This window comes from Engystomops pustulosus, chromosome 9 (genome assembly GCF_040894005.1).
Source record: "Engystomops pustulosus chromosome 9, aEngPut4.maternal, whole genome shotgun sequence".
In the NCBI taxonomy this organism is placed as follows: domain Eukaryota; kingdom Metazoa; phylum Chordata; class Amphibia; order Anura; family Leptodactylidae; genus Engystomops; species Engystomops pustulosus.
The window spans coordinates 46,769,789-46,791,064 of NC_092419.1; the positions used below are offsets into that span (position 1 = coordinate 46,769,789).

Genomic DNA, 21,276 nt, shown 5'->3' on the forward strand with positions numbered 1-21,276 from the left:
TTAACATGATATTAAATAGTGTGTTATTAGATGGTGATGTACCAGATAAACCTATGAAGTTTGTGTAAAGGTTTCTACCTTCATCTTTTTATATAATGTAATATGTTAAAAAATGAATAAAAATTTAATAAAAAAAAAGGAAGAGAAAGAAAAAAAAAAAAGAAGGAGAGAAAAAAAAAACAAAAAAACATCTCTTTCAGGGGTACATGGGGCAAGGTGGGGATACCCCAGTGTTGCGTCAAAGAAAAGATAAAGGAGCAGAGAGCAAACTTGAAGTTCCCGTTCAGGTGCGCCACAACACATTGTTCAGCAGCCAATCCAGCCAACATGGCTGTGTTGGGCCAAAAAGCCAATCTGGTGATATGTCTGGGTCGTGTGGGGCACACAGGGTGCACCCGAACCCTTAAACAGGAAGTTAAGCTCCGCTTATGTCTAGCTATGAGCGCTATTTCCATGAATTGTTGCTAATTTTATAGAACCTAGAAGCTACACATACTCCCCTACACTCCTCTTCACCTCGATCCCGATGCCAGTCTTCTTTAATTTTGGCATGCCTAGATCACCTGAAAAAATATATATTCTTGTCTCTTGCTTGAGGTCACCAACATAGCTGAGGAAGGTGGCGAGAGACATGAACAATTAGCAGCCTGGAGCGTCACACATTGGGGCACATTTACGTACAAATTCACTAAAAGTGCTCTGCCATGTATAATGCTGCGTGCGTCAATTCATTAAGATCATGCGCCAGAAATCATGAATGTGTCGCTTTCCCTGCACTGGCCCGACAGAGTTCACCACCTTTTCGTGGTGCACCTTTAACATAGGGCATGCGACACAATTTGCAAGTTAAAAACTATGCCCGGTCTGAATCCGTTACAATCACATGTTTCACTTCATGTGGTTAACTTTAGAGCCCTTTACCATAACCAGGTGATTTCTTGTGACAAATTGCACTTCATGTTGAAAAATGTGGTTGATATGTTGTAAAAAAATTCTAAAAAAAAAAGTCTATTTTTAAAATTTAAAAATTTCCTGCTTTTCAGGCAGGTAGTCATACCACCAAAAGAACCTGATAGCTAACATTTCCAGAATGTCTGCTTTATGTTAGCATGGGTTTTATGTGCCCTCTCATATATGTAGGATGGCAGAAGGCTTAGAACTTTACGTGTGATTTTTCACATCTTCATAGAAATCACTGTCAAGAGTTTGAGAGGCCTAAGAAAATAGTAAACAGTCAGGCCCTGCCCAGATCTTGGGGCTACCAGGGTAAAGATAGGATCCCCACAGTATTAGTATATAGCCTGACAGCCAGCCAGCCCTGTGTATTATACAGCCAGCCAGCCTCCTTTAGCATATAGCCTGGCAGCCAGCCCTGTGTATTATACAGCCAGCCAGCCCCCATTAGTATATAGCCTGACAGCCAGCCCTGTGTATTATACAGCCAGCAAGCCCCCATTAGTATATAGCCTGACAGCCAGCCAACACCGTGTATTATACAGCCAGCTAGCCCCCTTTAGCATATAGCCTGGCAGCCAGCCCTGTGTATTATACAGCCAGCCAGCCCCCATTAGTATATAGCCTGACAGCCAGCCAACACCGTGTATTATACAGCCAGCCAGCCCCCTTTAGTATATAGCCTGACAGCCAGCCCTGTGTATTATACAGCCAGCTAGCCCCCTTTAGTATATAGCCTGACAGCCAGCAAGTCCTGTGTATTATACAGCCAGCCAGCCCCCTTTAGCATATAGCCTGGCAGCCAGCCCTGTGTATTATACAGCCAGCCAGCCCCCATTAGTATATAGCCTGACAGCCAGCCAACATCGTGTATTATACAGCCAGCCCCCTTTAGTATATAGCCTGACAGCCAGCCCTGTGTATTATACAGCCAGCTAGCCCCCTTTAGTATATAGCCTGACAGCCAGCCCTGTGTATTATACAGCCAGCTAGCTCCCTTTAGTATATAGCCTGACAGACAGCCAGCCCTGTGTATTATACAGCCAGCCAGCCCCCTTTAGCATATAGCCTGACAGCCAGCCCTGTGTGATATACTGCCAGCCAGCCCCCTTTAGTATATAGCCTGACATCCAACCCTGTGTATCATACAGCCAGCTAGCCCCCATTAGTATAACCTGACAGCCGGCCAGCCCTGTGTATTATACAGCCAGCCAGCCCCCTTTAGCATATAGCCTGACAGCCAGCCCTGTGTGATATACTGCCAGCCAGCCCCCTTTAGTATATAGCCTGACAGCCAGCCCTGTGTATCATACAGCCAGCTAGCCCCCTTTAGTATATAACCTGACAGTCAGCCAGCCCTGTGTATTATACAGCCAGCCAGCCCCCTTTAGTATATAGCCTGACAGCCAGCCCTGTGTGATATACTGCCAGCCAGCCCCCTTTAGTATATAGCCTGACAACCAGCCCCCTTTAGTATATAGCCTTACAGCCAGCCAGCCCTGTGTATTATACAGCCAGCCAGCCCCCTTTAGCATATAGCCTGACAGCCAGCCCTGTGTGATATACTGCCAGCCAGCCCCCTTTAGTATATAGCCTGACAGCCAGCCCCCTTTAGTATATAGCCTGACAGCCAGCCCCCATTAGTATATAGCCTGACAGCCAGCCCCCATTAGTATATAGCCTGACAGCAAGCCCCATTAGTATATAGCCTGACAGCCAGCCCCCATTAGTATATAGCCTGACAGCCAGCCCCCATTAGTATATAGCCTGACAGCCAGCCCCCATTAGTATATAGCCTGACAGCCAGCCCCCATTAGTATATAGCCTGACAGCCAGCCCCCATTAGTATATAGCCTGACAGCCAGCCCCCATTAGTATATAGCCTGACAGCCAGCTCCCATTAGTATATAGCCTGACAGCCAGCCCTGTGTATTATACAGCCAGCCAGCCCCCTTTAGTATATAGTCTGACAGCCAGCCAGCCCTGTGTATTATACAGCCAGCCAGCCCCCTTTAGCATATAGCCTGACAGCCAGCCCTGTGTGATATACTGCCAGCCAGCCCCCTTTAGTATATAGCCTGACAGCCAATCCCCTTTAGTATATAGCCTGACAGCCAGCCCCCATTAGTATATAGCCTGACAGCCAGCCCCCATTAGTATATAGCCTGACAGCCAGCCCCTATTAGTATATAGCCTGACAGCCAGCCCCCATTAGTATATAGCCTGACAGCCAGCTCCCATTAGTATATAGCCTGACAGCCAGCCCTGTGCACCTTTAACATAGGGCATGCGACACAATTTGCAAGTTAAAAACTATGCCCGGTCTGAATCCGTTACAATCACAGCACAGACACTTCTCAAATACCAGCACAAGCCGTTTTAGCCATGAAGAACGTGCACAGTCCAACAAAAGTGCAGTGCGCGACCCTTAGTAATTTGCCCCATTGTGTTTTCATATTGCTTTTTTTTAATTCCAGTGTGTCAAGCTTAAAGAAAACGAGGTGAAGAGGAGTGTAGGTGAGTATGTGTAGTTTAATTTTACCAAACTTTATTGCTAGATTTCCTTTAACCCCCTAACGCCATTTTGCACCTTCCTGACACGGACTGTTTTTTCAAATCTGACATGTTTCACTTCATGTGGTTAACTTTGGAGCCCTTTACCATAACCAGGTGATTTCTTGTGACAAATTGCACTTCATGTTGAAAAATGTGGTTGATATGTTGTAAAAAAATTCTAAAAAAAAAGTCTATTTTTAAAATTTAAAAATTTCCTGCTTTTCAGGCAGGTAGTCATACCACCAAAAGAACCTGATAGCTAACATTTCCAGAATGTCTGCTTTATGTTAGCATGGGTTTTATGTGCCCTCTCATATTTGTAGGATGGCAGAAGGCTTAGAACTTTACGTGTGATTTTTCACATCTTCATAGAAATCACTGTCAAGAGTTTGAGAGGCCTAAGAAAATAGTAAACAGTCAGGCCCTGCCCAGATCTTGGGGCTACCAGGGTAAAGATAGGATCCCCACAGTATTAGTATATAGCCTGACAGCCAGCCAGCCCTGTGTATTATACAGCCAGCCAGCCCCCTTTAGCATATAGCCTGGCAGCCAGCCCTGTGTATTATACAGCCAGCTAGCCCCCTTTAGCACATAGCCTGACAGCCAGCCCTGTGTATTATACAGCCAGCAAGCCCCCATTAGTATATAGCCTGACAGCCAGCCAACACCGTGTATTATACAGCCAGCTAGCCCCCTTTAGCACATAGCCTGGCAGCCAGCCCTGTGTATTATACAGCCAGCCAGCCCCCATTAGTATATAGCCTGACAGCCAGCCAACACCGTGTATTATACAGCCAGCCAGCCCCCTTTAGTATATAGCCTGACAGCCAGCCCTGTGTATTATACAGCCAGCTAGCCCCCTTTAGTATATAGCCTGACAGCCAGCAAGTCCTGTGTATTATACAGCCAGCCAGCCCCCTTTAGCATATAGCCTGGCAGCCAGCCCTGTGTATTATACAGCCAGCCAGCCCCCATTAGTATATAGCCTGACAGCCAGCCAACATCGTGTATTATACAGCCAGCCCCCTTTAGTATATAGCCTGACAGCCAGCCCTGTGTATTATACAGCCAGCTAGCCCCCTTTAGTATATAGCCTGACAGCCAGCCCTGTGTATTATACAGCCAGCTAGCTCCCTTTAGTATATAGCCTGACAGCCAGCCCTGTGTGATATACTGCCAGCCAGCCCCCTTTAGTATATAGCCTGACATCCAACCCTGTGTATCATACAGCCAGCTAGCCCCCTTTAGTATATAGCCTGACAGCCAGCCCTGTGTATTATACAGCCAGCCAGCCCCCTTTAGTATATAGCCTGACAGCCAGCCCTGTGTATTATACAGCCAGCTAGCCCCCTTTAGTATATAGCCTGACAGCCAGCCCTGTGTATTATACAGCCAGCCAGCCCCCTTTAGCATATAGCGTGACAGCCAGCCCTGTGTGATATACTGCCAGCCAGCCCCCTTTAGTATATAGCCTGACATCCAACCCTGTGTATCATACAGCCAGCTAGCCCCCATTAGTATAACCTGACAGCCAGCCAGCCCTGTGTATTATACAGCCAGCCAGCCCCCTTTAGCATATAGCCTGACAGCCAGCCCTGTGTGATATACTGCCAGCCAGCCCCCTTTAGTATATAACCTGACAGCCAGCCCTGTGTATCATACAGCCAGCTAGCCCCCTTTAGTATATAACCTGACAGTCAGCCAGCCCTGTGTATTATACAGCCAGCCAGCCCCCTTTAGTATATAGCCTGACAGCCAGCCCTGTGTGATATACTGCCAGCCAGCCCCCTTTAGTATATAGCCTGACAGCCAGCCCCCTTTAGTATATAGCCTGACAGCCAGCCCCCATTAGTATATAGCCTGACAGCCAGCCCCCATTAGTATATAGCCTGACAGCCAGCCCCCATTAGTATATAGCCTGACAGCCAGCCCCCATTAGTATATAGCCTGACAGCCAGCCCCCATTAGTATATAGCCTGACAGCCAGCCCCCATTAGTATATAGCCTGACAGCCAGCTCCCATTAGTATATAGCCTGACAGCCAGCCCTGTGTATTATACAGCCAGCCAGCCCCCTTTAGTATATAGTCTGACAGCCAGCCAGCCCTGTGTATTATACAGCCAGCCAGCCCCCTTTAGCATATAGTAGAAATAGAATGGATGGACGGCACGTCTGGGACCAGGCGGTGCTCCAGGTATGGACAAAAGCCAAACAAATATAATAGAAAAAATCCCGGCACTCGCACAATTCTGATGCTGTGGTTATTTAATGTTGAGAGAAGATATACATCAGTGCAGTAACAATGATAGGGAACGCGTTTTCGGCTGCTATGAGCCTTTGTCAACCATGTCAACCCTTTAGCATATAGCCTGACAGCCAGCCCTGTGTGATATACTGCCAGCCAGCCCCCTTTTAGTATATAGCCTGACAGCCAGCCCCCATTAGTATATAGCCTGACAGCCAGCCCCCATTAGTATATAGCCTGACAGCCAGCCCCCATTAGTATATAGCCTGACAGCCAGCCCCCATTAGTATATAGCCTGACAGCCAGCTCCCATTAGTATATAGCCTGACAGCCAGCCCTGTGTGATATACTGCCAGCCAGCCCCCTTTAGTATATAGCCTGACAGCCAATCCCCTTTAGTATATAGCCTGACAGCCAGCCCCCATTAGTATATAGCCTGACAGCCAGCCCCCATTAGTATATAGCCTGACAGCCAGCCCCCATTAGTATATAGCCTGACAGCCAGCCCCCATTAGTATATAGCCTGACAGCCAGCCCCCATTAGTATATAGCCTGACAGCCAGCTCCCATTAGTATATAGCCTGACAGCCAGCCCCCATTAGTATATAGCCTGACAGCCAGCCCCCATTAGTATATAGCCTGACAGCCAGCTCCCATTAGTATATAGCCTGACAGCCAGCTCCCATTAGTATATAGCCTGACAGCCAGCCCTGTGCACCTTTAACATAGGGCATGCGACACAATTTGCAAGTTAAAAACTATGCCCGGTCTGAATCCGTTACAATCACAGCACAGACACTTCTCAAATACCAGCACAAGCCGTTTTAGCCATGAAGAACGTGCACAGTCCAACAAAAGTGCAGTGCGCGACCCTTAGTAATTTGCCCCATTGTGTTTTCATATTGCTTTTTTTTAATTCCAGTGTGTCAAGCTTAAAGAAAACGAGGTGAAGAGGAGTGTAGGTGAGTATGTGTAGTTTAATTTTACCAAACTTTATTGCTAGATTTCCTTTAACCCCCTAACGCCATTTTGCATCTTCCTGACACGGACTGTTTTTTCAAATCTGACATGTTTCACTTCATGTGGTTAACTTTAGAGCCCTTTACCATAACCAGGTGATTTCTTGTGACAAATTGCACTTCATGTTGAAAAATGTGGTTGATATGTTGTAAAAAAATTCTAAAAAAAAAGTCTATTTTTAAAATTTAAAAATTTCCTGCTTTTCAGGCAGGTAGTCATACCACCAAAAGAACCTGATAGCTAACATTTCCAGAATGTCTGCTTTATGTTAGCATGGGTTTTATGTGCCCTCTCATATTTGTAGGATGGCAGAAGGCTTAGAACTTTACGTGTGATTTTTCACATCTTCATAGAAATCACTGTCAAGAGTTTGAGAGGCCTAAGAAAATAGTAAACAGTCAGGCCCTGCCCAGATCTTGGGGCTACCAGGGTAAAGATAGGATCCCCACAGTATTAGTATATAGCCTGACAGCCAGCCAGCCCTGTGTATTATACAGCCAGCCAGCCCCCTTTAGCATATAGCCTGGCAGCCAGCCCTGTGTATTATACAGCCAGCCAGCCCCCATTAGTATATAGCCTGACAGCCAGCCCTGTGTATTATACAGCCAGCAAGCCCCCATTAGTATATAGCCTGACAGCCAGCCAACACCGTGTATTATACAGCCAGCTAGCCCCCTTTAGTATATAGCCTGACAGCCAGCCCTGTGTATTATACAGCCAGCCAGCCCCCATTAGTATATAGCCTGACAGCCAGCCAACACCGTGTATTATACAGCCAGCCAGCCCCCTTTAGTATATAGCCTGACAGCCAGCCCTGTGTATTATACAGCCAGCTAGCCCCCTTTAGTATATAGCCTGACAGCCAGCAAGTCCTGTGTATTATACAGCCAGCCAGCCCCCTTTAGCATATAGCCTGGCAGCCAGCCCTGTGTATTATACAGCCAGCCAGCTAGCCCCCTTTAGTATATAGCCTGACAGCCAGCCAACATCGTGTATTATACAGCCAGCCCCCTTTAGTATATAGCCTGACAGCCAGCCCTGTGTATTATACAGCCAGCTAGCCCCCTTTAATATATAGCCTGACAGACAGCCAGCCCTGTGTATTATACAGCCAGCCAGCCCCCTTTAGCATATAGCCTGACAGCCAGCCCTGTGTGATATACTGCCAGCCAGCCCCCTTTAGTATATAACCTGACAGCCAGCCCTGTGTATCATACAGCCAGCTAGCCCCCTTTAGTATATAACCTTACAGCCAGCCAGCCCTGTGTATTATACAGCCAGCCCCCTTTAGTATATAGCCTGACAGCCAGCCCTGTGTGATATACTGCCAGCCAGCCCCCTTTAGTATATAGCCTGACAACCAGCCCCCTTTAGTATATAGCCTTACAGACAGCCAGCCCTGTGTATTATACAGCCAGCCAGCCCCCTTTAGCATATAGCCTGACAGCCAGCCCTGTGTGATATACTGCAAGCCAGCCCCCTTTAGTATATAGCCTGACAGCCAGTCCCCTTTAGTATATAGCCTGACAGCCAGCCCCCATTAGTATATAGCCTGACAGCCAGCCCCATTAGTATATAGCCTGACAGCCAGCCCCCATTAGTATATAGCCTGACAGCCAGCCCCCATTAGTATATAGCCTGACAGCCAGCTCCCATTAGTATATAGCCTGACAGCCAGCCCTGTGTATTATACAGCCAGCCAGCCCCCTTTAGTATATAGTCTGACAGCCAGCCAGCCCTGTGTATTATACAGCCAGCCAGCCCCCTTAAGCATACGGGTGGCCTGTGTGGGAGTAGCCCATTATAACATAACAGTTCCAGTAGGCAACTTCTTTTATAACATATGTTTTAGTTCCTCCGGGGCAGTGATAGTGAACCTTTCAGAGACTGGGTGCCCAAACTACAACCAAAACCCACTTATTCATCCCAAAGTGCCAACATTTAAGCAGTAACTTCTTGCACCCTTCTCTGTCATAGCTTTCAACTGCATTAATATGCTAAGAACACCACACCTTCCCATTCCTCCTGTAGTCTCAGAAAGTACTGACGCTTTAAGATAGCACTGAGCGCAGGAAGTCCTGAGCTGTCTGGGAGTCCATGAAGATACCTTGTGTCCTCTATGGTGATGGCCTGGTTGCCCACAGCGAGGGCTCCGTGTGCCAACTCTGGCACCCGTGCCATAGGTTTGCCACCACTGCCCTAGGGTGTATGAACCCTGAGGGGTCTGATCACTCAGACATGCCAGCACTGACTGTGGGTGTTAGATGTACAATACAGCAGTCACCTGATCTGCACATTCTACGGTTGAACACAGGCTGAACCTTACAAAGTGTGATTGAGGGGGTTTATAATTTAATTATTAATCTGTTACTTACCTTTTAAGGGCACTTACACAAGAATATAGTTTTTGCCCACATTACGAGTCGTTTCAATGGCTAGTACATGTATTTCTTTGGGCTCATACACACAGCCAGGCCCCAGGTGGCTGCTGGAGCCACAATTCTCACAGCAGGTCCTATTGCTGGTCATCGACGTGTGAGCAGAACCACACAGCCCACAAGCAACAAACCAGGAGTCTGATGTGTGTAGCCTGATTTCTGGACTGACTGGAGAGCTGGAAGTACAGCCAGTACTCCCAATCACTTCCATCAGGCCGGGGCTTTAGTTGCAGCTTTGGCATATATAAAGTCAATACTTCGTTCTGGGTCAAAGTTTTGACCTCCCCCCAAATCAATGTGTACCTCCCTTGGGTGTGGGAGAAGCTGCATCCCACCACTATGTCCCTGAACCCCTGGGACCCAGAGGACAGTTCTGCGCTGCCCTCCTCCCCCAATAACACAATGTCTCCGCATATTTTTGGTTATTTTTCATGAGCTCCATTTCCTGTACGACAGACAGTTGGACGTTGATTTTTGGGCAGGTGACACGTGTTATGCCCAAGTCACCATGTAACCCTAACCCCATGTCACATGACTGCACATAACCTCATATATTATTACCCCTTGTGATGCTGGGGGGGTCACATCTGAGGAGACCTGAGGTACACCACACTGCCTATGGAAGGAAAGGTTATCTCCTAAGAGGTTCTGCAGCAGCTGGAGCACAATTACAACGTCAATATTCCCTTCAGACAACACTAAGGAGCAGACATAACAGAGAGTAGAGCTGACTGGCTGCCCCTAGACATGTCACTTGCAGGACACACTCCATTACTGACAGACTATATGAGGACGTTTCCCTGTGAGGAACTTACCGGCCTCCATCCTGCCCTGTCACCCAGGGACCGGCGCAGCCTCGTCCACAACAACACCGGGCGCAACGTTTTCTGGGAGATGTAGTCATTGGCTAGAAAAGGCCTCCAGGGCGTTCACCAAGAAATACTACAATTCCCATAGGTCACCGCGACACTTTCTAATCCATGTTTTGACGTCAGAGTGTGGGAAGACGGTGATTGGCTGGCGTGTGCGGCGGCTTCTTTCCCTTTGTCAGCATGGAGGAGGTGAGAGTGTCTGATGTGGAGGTGTGTAACCTGGCGTACAGGGGCCAGCTGGAAGAGCTCAAGAGCAGGGTGCTGGCAGACAAGTCCCGGGCCACCACCACAGACCAGGTAACTACTGTGCAACTACTACTCCCAGCATGACCTGAGCCTTTACTAGCTGCACCCTCATTATCATGTTACCAGAGTGTGAAACATCACCATGAGTAAGCACTGTAATGGGGTTTCACTCTTCTGCCAGATCAAAAGACAAAACATATGTAATCTTTCCCTTCTCTGACACGGTACAGGGATAATGCGCACAGTGATGTCACGGTACAGGAATACTGCACACAGTGATGTCACGGTACAGGAATACTGCACACAGTGATGTCACAGCACAGGGATACTGCACCCGGTGATGTCACAGCACAGGGATACTGCACCCGGTGATGTCACAGCACAGGGATACTGCACCCGGTGATGTCACAGCACAGGGATACTGCACCCGGTGATGTCACAGCACAGGGATACTGCACCCGGTGATGTCACAGCACAGCGATGTCACAGTACAGGGATGCCGCACACAGCGATGTCACAGTACAGGGGGTAATGTTTTGTTTTGTTTTTTTAATTATGTTTTGAACTAATTCTTTAAATGTTTTATCCTTTTTCCTGGTTTAGGATTACAGGGCACCTCTCCACTGGGCATGTTCAGCAGGAAAGACTGAGGTCGCTGAATATTTAATTCGACTAGGTGTACCTGTGGATGGAAAAGATGATGTAAGTGCTGATACAGTAATGTGTGAGGAGCAGAAACCAGGCATGGGACTGATTGATAATACATTGCAATCATTTGTACTATGTATGTTCTTATGGTGAATACTGCACATCACTTGCAACTCTGGAGTATCATAGGAGATAAGTAACCTGTGTTAGTATTCTGACTATGATGGCAAATTAATCTCCTTATCATGGACTTCTGTGCTTCCATTGTTCCATCCCATTGTTTTAGAAGGTTATAACACAAGAGTGAGAATTTACACAATGTACATGGAAGAGTATGTTTTTCTATAAACCCCTGGTGTGTGTCTGCTCTCTCCCAGGCAGGGTGGACTCCTCTTCACATTGCAGCTTCTGCAGGGCGCACTGATATAGTTAGAGCCCTCATTGGTAAAGGGGCACAAGTTAATGCGACCAACCAGAATGGCTGCACCCCTCTACACTATGCCGCTTCCAAGAACAAGCATGAGGTATTGTTATATCTTATTTTATATATATATAATATTATTATCTATTTCATGACCCATCTAGGCCTCCATCAGTACTGTAAATCGGTCAATAAATTCCAAGAAACCCAACTTGTTCTGATGACCGCAGTTGTCAGGAAAAAGCATTCCTAAACTTTTGGGTTTCAGAGTTAGTCAGATCATATTCCCAATCTTACAGGCTGTATCCATAATCTGTGTAATTTTGCAGATTGCAGTTTTGCTTCTTGAAAATGGCGCTTTTCCCGATGCAAAGGACAAGCTGGAGTCCACACCTTTACATCGTGCTGCTTCCAAAGGAAACCTGAAAATCATAGAAATCCTTCTGAAACACAAGGCCTCAACTAACATACAAGACACTGAAGGGAATACAGCTCTGTAAGTAGTGGGCCTGTAGTAGTAATATCAGAAGTTAATATACCAATACAAAGACTAATAAAAAAAACCTGATATTTGCTCTGTATGAGGGTGGCAAAGATTAGCCAACAAATGAGTAAATACTGGGAGATTGTTTTAAAGGAAATCTACCACTAAAGTAACAAACACCTACACATACTCACCTGTCCTCCTTTTCATCTTGATCCCAGCGCTCATCTTCACTAATCTTGACACTCGTGGATCACCTAGAAAGGAGACTTATAAAAAGCAGGCTGGAGAGCAGGGGCGAGATGTCCGGCGCTCCAGGCTGCTATTTATGCACGCCCCCTGCGTGACGTCACCTCCTTCTACAAGCATCTATCTCGCAGGAGGCACCTCCCTCACCCAGGCTGCGAGGTTGTCCATAATTAGCAGTCCGAGTGCCTGACATAGTGACAGCTGGCAGGGAATCCTTTGTATAGATGTGTCGGGTTAGTGGCAGAGCAGGAGCCAGGTCATCAGTAAAATATCATCATATATACATATATGGTGTTTCTATATCCTAAGGGGCTTCCCCTGACACAAGGTCTCTAAATGTTATTTAGTTAAATGATTTTTCCCCAATGAGAATTTTAACTCACAACCACCACTCTCTACCGATACAGGACAGAGCCTCGATCCACTAGAATATGGACTTACTGGCTGTCAAAGGATTTTTTTTCTGACTACAGCTTCACTGTGACACATGCTCCATGCACTGGTATATAGAGATGGGTCTTCTCCGAGATCTCTATATATAGCACTACATTATCATTTTTTTTAAACCTATAATTAATGCAGTTAAATTGAAGTGATAAAAATCTATAAGACACAAAATAAATTATACATTTTATATTACCAGGACAACCTTCACCTTCATCGTTACCAATCCCATGCATTTCATTGGAAATGCATATGCGATTGGGCAGAGTATCTCTGACTCAAAATTTATGGTATCAGTGCATCCATACTACACATACTCACCTACACTCCTATTTATCCAGGTCTTCTTTAGTAACGACGGGATCACCCAGAAAAAAAGACTTTTAAAAAGCAGACCAGGGCGCGGGGACGAGATGTCCGGCACTCTGGGCTACTAATTATTCACGCCCCTCCTCCCGTTTCCATGCCGGGAGAGGTGATTCCCGGGTTGTCAAGATGAAAGAAGACAAACACCTGGATCGGGATGAAGAGGAACGCAGGTGAGTATGTGTAGGTGTTTTTTTTTTTTACTTTTTGGTAATTTCCTTTAATGCATGTGTTGAACTAAATTTGAAAAAAAAACATACCTGACCAGGAGACCATTTCACATTGCTTGCAGTCATGATCTTCCATCTTATGGCAAGTCATAGGAAAACAGCAGCAATCACAGGCTTGAGCAGTGACTTTCTATAAATGGCAGAATTGCTGCTACAGCAACGGTACCTGGTCAGTCAATTTCCCTTAAAATAAGAATATTTTGGAACTCGTATGTTCAGCTGTTACACAGCACAATCTTGTTGACAATCATGTTGTCTATTCTGCAGTCATCTTGCCTGTGATGAAGAACGAACAGAAGAAGCCAAGTTCTTGGTAGAACATGGAGCAAGTATTTATATAGAAAACAAAGATGAGAAAACCCCACTACAAGTGTCTAGAGGAGGGCTGGGAGCCGTGCTGAGAAGAATAGTGGAGGGCTAGGGTTTTTCCCACAATTATAAGTTCTATCTTCGCCATAACATTGATCTGTTAGAGTCTTCAGTACTCACTATTTGCATTATTTGTTATATAAGTTTGGGCAATTGTTACAGAAACCTTCATTGTTTCTACATAACAACAAATTTTGTGCTTTTATAAATCTTACAGGGCTTAATATTCTCCTAATTGGTGCAACATAGATATTGTTTGTATTGTATTAATTCACAAATAAATGGAGAAATTAGTGTTTTTGATAGAAATTCTACTATTATTACATAATAGTGTATCCTAATGGGCTGTGTTACTTTGGGGGCAGATGAATAAGAAATACTTGATGAGTAACATGCTCTCCTACATCAACAGCAACCTGTCAGTGGCATTCGAGCAGTAAACCGTCCACAGGTCCTTAAGAATTGTTGACTTGGTGTCCTATAAATCGATGTACTTCACTGAAGGAGCACAGCCTGTCTTCTATGCACATGCTAGCAAAGAGTCATTAGAGCTACTTATGGGTATTTTCTATTTCAGTGCAATTAGGCAGTCTTTTTATATGAGTTTTTGTGACCCTAAGACACCAATCCAAAAGATGGTTTGTTTCGTCACCCAAATAAACCTTTAATGGACATAAATGACGGTGCTTGATGGTTATCAAAAGGTTTCAAATACAACACGCTATGTGGTTACAGGTGTCCGCTCTTTCTCAAGTTTCCAGGTGGTGTCCAGGGTTATCATCTGTATTGTCTAACCAAGAAGCAATGATCCTTTACTGTACAAGTAACTTTATGTCTTGGATAAAATACATACCGTATATTCCGGCGTATAAGTATTCACAGTGGCGGTTCGGGTCCCGGCTATGGAGAGGGCTCACGCGCTGAGCCCTCTCCATAGCCGGTAAGTCTTTGCTGCATATTGCGAGCACCGATCGCAGTATGGCAGTATATGGAAGGATCGATCAGACAACCTAGGGTTAAAGTACCCTAGGGAGGCTGAAAAATAGTATAAATAAAAAAAAAGTTAAAAAAAATAATAATAATAATACTAAAAAAACCTAAAATTTCAAATCGCCCCCCTTTCCCTAGAACTGACATAAATATAAACAGTAAAAATCATAAACACATCAGGTATAGCCGCGTCCGAAAATGCCCGATCTATCAAAATATGATAATGGTTTTTCAATGCGTTTAACCCTGTAACGGAAAATAGCGTCCAAAGTCAAAAATGGCACTTTTTTGCCATTTTGAAAAATATAAAAAGTGATCAAAAGGTCGTACAGTCCTAAAAATGATATCATTGAAAATATTATCAAATTTCACAAAAAATGACACCACCCACAGCTCCGTACACCAAAGTATAAAAAAATTTAATAAAATAAAAATTTAAGGTACAGTATGGTAACATTTACAGTAAAATGGACGATGGTAATGTTGTTGTTGTATGCCTTATGTTTATGAGCGACAGTTTTCCTGCTATATACCTGCATGTTATAAGAATTTAAATTTAAAAAAAGGACCATGTTAAATTCAAATCTGTTTTTTTTTTAATTTTTACCGGTGTTTTGTATGCGTTGGAAAAGGGGTAGTCTTATACGGCGAATATATCTTAAACTCTATATTTTAAACAGGAAATTAGGGGGGTCGTCTTATACACCAGGTCGTCTTATACGCCGGAATATACGGTAATTCAGCCAGCAGGTGGCAGCATTCTGTTCATAGTGATTCTGCCTGCAGTTTGTTTAGGAGCGGGGGTCATCGTCTTCTGGGTTTGTCAATGTATTTAGAGGGAAGCGTATTGATGTGTTATAGCTGCTATTTTTAAAGGAGAACTGACAAACATAGGGAAAAGTTTGCCATTTTATATACAAATTGTATTTCTCTGAAAACCTCCTTTGGAAAAAAAACTACATAGCACCTGACCATAAATTAGGTTTCTATACTAAATATTTTCCAATAAATATGTATATCAATCTGCTCAGTAAATCCTCCTGTTCCTCAACGTGCTCTCTGCAGATAGGTTACAATATATCATGTGCTCAGTTCGCTCTACAACATGCTCTGTGCAGATTGCACGTGTACAATGCTAAGGGTCTTAAAGTAACACTAAGACATCCAAATTGATATCTTTTGAAATACAAAAGAAAAAGGGGATGTCCATGATTTATATAAATACATTTTAACCTTTATTACGTAACCCACATTTTTAAAAGCATCTAAAAAGCACAAACTAGTGCATTAAAAAGCCAATAGCCTCAGTTCCCAATGATATAGATTCGTACAGATGTAAGCAGGCAACCTATATAATCAATAATAATATAACTTTTTTATTTTTACACGTAAAGAGCTCTGTGATGGCTTGTTTTCATGCGTAACAAATTGCACTTCATATGGTATTGAATATTCCATGCCGTGTACTAGGAAGCAGGGAAAAAATTCCAAATGCAGTGAAAATGGTGAAAAAACACATTTGCATTGTTTTCTTGTGAGCTTGAATTTTACAGCTTTCACTGTGAGCCCCAAATGACATGTCTAGTTCATTCTTCGGGTCGGTACGATCACGGGGATAACAAATTTGTATAGGTTTTAGAATGTTTTCATACATTTACAAAAATTCAAACCTACTGTACAAAAAAAAAAATGTATTTTGTCATCTTCTGGCGCTAGTAACTTTTTCATACTTTATTGTACGGAGCTATGGGTGGTGTCATTTTGTGCGACTTTTGACAACGTTTTCATTGCTACCATTTTCAACTTTGGGCGCTATTTTCTGTTACGGGATTAAACGTAGTTTAAAACATTTTGATAGTTTGTGCATTTTCGGACGCGGCAATAGCCAATGTTTTTGCGATTTTTACTGTTTATTTATATCAGTTCTAGGGAAAGGGGGTGTTTTGAATTTAATTTGTTTTTTTGGTTTTTTTTTTACATTTTGATTATTTTTAAAAATTTTCAGACTCCCTAGGGTACTTTAAACCAAGGTTGTCAGATCGATCCTACCATACACTGCCATACTACAGTATGGCAGTATATGGCGCTTTTCATCCTCAAACATTACAATGTGCTATTAGAACATTGTAATGAATGGGCTTAAAAGAGACAGCCTCGGGTCTTCCGAAGACCCGAGGCTGTCATGGCGATGGATCGCCGCTCCCCGATGACGTCACGGGGAGCGTCGATCATCACCAAGATGGCGGCGCCCATGCAATATGCAGCAAAGACTTACTAGCTATGGAGAGGGCTCAGCCCTCTCCATGTACCCGGACCTGAAGCGCGCCGTAATATTACATCGCACATCGGTAAGAGGTTAAAGAAATACATAATCAAAACTGGTTTGATACCATCCAAGCTAATGCATAATCAATAATAGAGCCATAGTTACCTAGCCAAAGTATAAATTCTGGAAACTGGAGGCAAGAAGTCCCACGCATTTCACCTGTTTGCTGTTTGCACAGGCTTCATCAGGGGTAGTGTACTATTAACCAAGTTAAGATATATCTATATATCTATATATTGCTTATCCTCAGAGTCTGACACAATACAGCCATGATCTGCATGTGTGCCATCTACCAGAAGTGACAAATCAGACACTTCCTGTTAAGTGATCCCTGAAATGACAGTGCAATGGCAGACAAACTGAAATTACGGCCTCAAGTGAACGATTTCACACAAAAAAGTCACTTGCACTACAGAGCGCATGCGCCGGTAGTTACCCATAGGTATCAAAAAAGTTGATGCAAATTGCGTTATTCAAATTTATCTACTAAGTTTAAAGTGCCGATATGCAAAGGTGCAATACATAAAACTTAAGTGGCATTCTTAACAGCTATTGCACAAAACCACATATAAATATAGTTAATTATAAAGTGCGGGCATGCAAGGTGACAGTTATAGTCATGACAATCACAAAAATAGTGTGTGTGGGGGGGGGGGACATATATATGTAAAAATGTGATATGGAATTATTAATATTAGAATCCGTGCACACGCAGATGAGTGTGTCAGACTCCGAGGGCAAGATTTGAGTCTTAATGATAGTAGAGTTAAAATAGAAAAAGATCCAATAAAGTTGAGGAAGTACAAGTTAAAGTATACATTATAACTTTCACATAGCAAGAGAGAGGAACCTGGGGTCCGGGATGGCAAGAAAAAAAAATCTTATAGAAGATGGATCGATGATCAAAAATTTGAAGGTAAGTTAAAAATATCCATTCTTCTAGGTGAAGATGTAACCCTCAAATGGTATTTTCCACATGTAGAAACATAATTGAGCCATGATGGTATTGCCAGTATAGCGGGATTCAAGGAACCTATAGACTCAAGTTGTACATAAGACACGGGTGATGTCGCATTGCTAGTATTCTACTGTAAAGAAACAAACATAAGTTACTAAATGCAAAACTAAACCATTAACAGTAGAATATTGGCAATGCTAATGAAACTAAAATTAAAATAGTAAAAATAATAGTGTACATTATTACTATAAGTAATTAGGAACATTCTGCTGTCTGCCGATTGGTTATGTACAATCTGCAAGCTTCTGCTGCTGTATACCAAGCCAACTGCAAATATGCCACTGTGTACAGTCTGCTCTGCTTCTCCTGTTCTACAACATGCTGTCTGCATCTCAAACCATGTACAATCTTCTCAGTTCCTCCTGCTGTATAGCATGCTGCCTGCTGATTGAACAGCACTTTTATACATTGTACATCCAGTTCAAAGTGACCAGATCAAATCCCATTTGGTCATCTGACAGTTTAACTCTATCAACTTGGCATAACCATATAATAACATACTCACTGCACCGAGCCTTCAGGATCTGTTAAAATAAGTTACTTCATTCCTTAAGTATTCTTAAAAGTAAAAAAAATATTTTTGCAAAACAACAAAAGCAATAACACAGCATCATATACTGTAAATGAACACTTAGGGAAGTGTAGGGTTAAAAGCGAGGAGATACCTGCAGATACCTGCTGGACTGTGGTATAAGCCCCATTATATAGAGACAAACACGGCAACAAGATTCCTACCGTCACAGGATTAGTGAGAAATCATGTGATCAAAACAGGTGAACATGAGCTAAGTGAGTATACAAAAGCAGAATATCAATACACATATAATAGATCATTTTTGTAATTTAACCCTTTGGGATAACTTGCATCCATAACTTTTTTTTTTTTAAGACGGTTACCACCTCATTTTTATTAATGCCGAATCACTGTTATGGTCATAGGGAGGACAGAAGTTTTACGGTGTTCTCCAAAGTTGTTTGGAAGCATCTGAAGTTTTAACCCTCTCGGTTCTCATAAGATGGAAATGGATTTCTTTCAAGAGTGTGGAAAGGCACTTTTAAGGCCTTCTATAAAAAAAGTAGTACCATTGCTACCCAGTTCAATCTGAATAAAGGCAAATTCATTTCTCTACCCGAGATAAAATGCAGTTCTCTTATCATCATCGCCCCTCAATAAAGGATGAGTAGTAGTTGTATTACATAAATTTTTTTTTACCAATGAGCGGTACGAAGAGAATGTTTTCCTAAAACTCACCCCATGAGTCTCCACTTCTCTAAAATCTCTACTAGATGGAGTTTATTTTGACATGTTGACTAGTAATCTAATGTGTTTTACATAATGCATATATGCCTACAGTATGACATCCACAACCTTTCCTTTCTAGAAATCCTTCTTACAGGGTCAATTGAGAAAGGAAGAATAAACAGTAGCCTTTACCAGAAACTCTTGGCTAGCAACACTTTGCAGCATGTTAATAGCTGTCATACGGTCCGCACATTAAGGAACCTACCCATTGGCCAACTCATTAGAGCCCAAGAGGCGTCTTTCTCACCATCTCCAGGACGGGGATTTCATATTACCACAATCCAACAGGGCCAAAAGAATAGCAGCAACAACCCCTGCCCCCTTACAGCTACACAAACAGAACAAGGGAATTGTCACCAAACTCAATTTTAGAATCATGTATAGTACTGACTTAGAGCAAATAACCAACATTTTCAGGAGGCATCTAAATACTTTAAGTCCTGATGCTACAATGAATCAGATTCTTGTAAACAGCACTCAATGGGGGGGGGGGGGGTAATTTATCACCACTTTGTCTTTTTTTTACTACTTTTTGAGACATAATTGTCCCAATTATTTTTTATTATTATTTGTCCCTATTGAAAGAGGACCATATGCCACAATCAGAAATTATATATTTTTTCTTATGCCAAACACATGGTAACAATGGGATACAGAAATACAAGGCAGTCATGTGTCAAAAAGCATAAACTAATAAATTGATCTTACGCTTTCTTTTTATCCATGTACCGATGCACGATTAAAGCCTAATAAAAAGAACACGTTTGCACCTACTCTGATGTGGTTTTCCTGAGTGCCGCCCACCACTATTTTGTTGCATGTCTTGGGATCTCAACAGTCAAGGATCAGACGGCGTGCACCACCACAGGCATTGGGTGCAGGAGGTCATCTAGGTGATTGGGTGAGCGATCCGATTTTTTCTACTTTTTATAAACTAATATATTGGTACAAATTACAAACATCGGACAATCAATGATTAGAAACCGTTAAAAAGGGGTTAAACAAAAAGTTTAAACCCAGACAAGTGAAAACATAGAGATCTTCAGCACCTGATAAAGCCAAAAAAAGAACCCCTTCAAGAGCCCTGACCCAACCACTCTCAAAGGAATCAGATATGCAAGTGTGAATATATACTTACAAGCGGGTGTATAAGGATGGCGGTATATGACATAAATGAGCCAGCTCAAGTCTGCATTATCACAAAACAAGTGTATGATACCCAACAATGACTGACTGTTCCATGAATTCAAACACCCTCTGCTATATATAATATGATCATGTCATCCAGTGACAAAATGTATACAACCTGCCAAAAAGGTATTACTATGAATGCAGTAGTGGTATGGAACAAGGGCTCAAGAGTGCCCCACGCCTCTCATGTCATATACCGCCATCCTTATACACCCGCTTGTAAGTACATATTCACACTTGCATATGTGATTCCTTTGATAGTGGTTGGGTCAGGGCTCTTGAAGGGGTTGGGTCCTGAGGGGGTTCTTTTGTTGGCGTTATAAGGTGCCACAGATCCCTCGGTGTTCACTCGTCTGGCTTTAAACTTTTTGTTTAACCCTTCTTAACTGTTTTTAATCATTGATTGTCCGATGTTTGTAATTTGTTTACCAAAGATATTAAATTATGCTTTATGACACAACTGACATATATTACATGACTGTTATTATTTGTCTCAGTTGAGAAAAAGTCTCAAAAAGTAGTAAAAGAAACCAAAGTGGTGATATATCCCCCATTGTGTTTTATTTCCTAACTATTTTTCTGATAAAGAGCACAATCCTCCCTGACTATTCTATAGGGGCAGCTACTACTGTAGTGGACGCAAATGTAACATATGCAACTTCACATATAAAACTACAGTGTTTCAATCAAAAACACATGGACTGTGACACTTCACGTGTAGTCTATCTGTAGTCATAGATGTGCAGACTGCAGTATGTAGGATCTATTTCTCTAAAATTGAAAGGTAGGATATTAGAACATATTACTGGAGCCAACCCCAAGAATTTCATAATCAATTATATTTCAGGGGCTCCCAAACACTTGCAAGACCACCACAGGGGGCAGAAGAGGAAGACAGATAACAAAA

The 21,276-nt window shown here is 43.2% G+C and overlaps 2 protein-coding genes across 2 annotated transcripts in view; one reads left to right on the forward strand and one right to left on the reverse strand.

Moving 5' to 3' along the window:
- ATG4A (autophagy related 4A cysteine peptidase) overlaps positions 1 to 10,202 on the reverse strand; it is a 25,800-nt gene extending 15,598 nt beyond the window's left edge. The window contains exon 1 of the mRNA XM_072125269.1: positions 10,029 to 10,202. Coding sequence (XP_071981370.1) covers positions 10,029 to 10,038 — 10 coding nt within the window. The 5' untranslated portion in view covers positions 10,039 to 10,202. The remainder of the gene's footprint in view (positions 1 to 10,028) is intronic.
- PSMD10 (proteasome 26S subunit, non-ATPase 10) lies at positions 10,181 to 13,840 on the forward strand. The gene is made up of 5 exons (XM_072125270.1): positions 10,181 to 10,382; positions 10,935 to 11,033; positions 11,357 to 11,503; positions 11,730 to 11,896; positions 13,441 to 13,840. Exons 1-5 carry the CDS (start codon positions 10,266 to 10,268, stop codon positions 13,592 to 13,594), a joined length of 684 nt encoding a protein of 227 aa, XP_071981371.1. The 5' UTR covers positions 10,181 to 10,265; the 3' UTR covers positions 13,595 to 13,840.
- Positions 13,841 to 21,276: the final 7,436 nt, after the last annotated feature.

What these genes read in the sequence shown, in the direction of transcription:
- PSMD10 (XM_072125270.1), top strand. Translation starts at nt 10,266, where the DNA reads ATGGAGGAGGTGAGAGTGTCTGATGTGGAGGTGTGTAACCTGGCGTAC. An exon ending in GGGCCACCACCACAGACCAG is followed by an intron (nt 10,383 to 10,934) that starts GTAACTACTGTG and finishes TTCCTGGTTTAG; the next exon opens with GATTACAGGGCACCTCTCCA. An exon ending in CTTCCAAGAACAAGCATGAG is followed by an intron (nt 11,504 to 11,729) that starts GTATTGTTATAT and finishes GTAATTTTGCAG; the next exon opens with ATTGCAGTTTTGCTTCTTGA.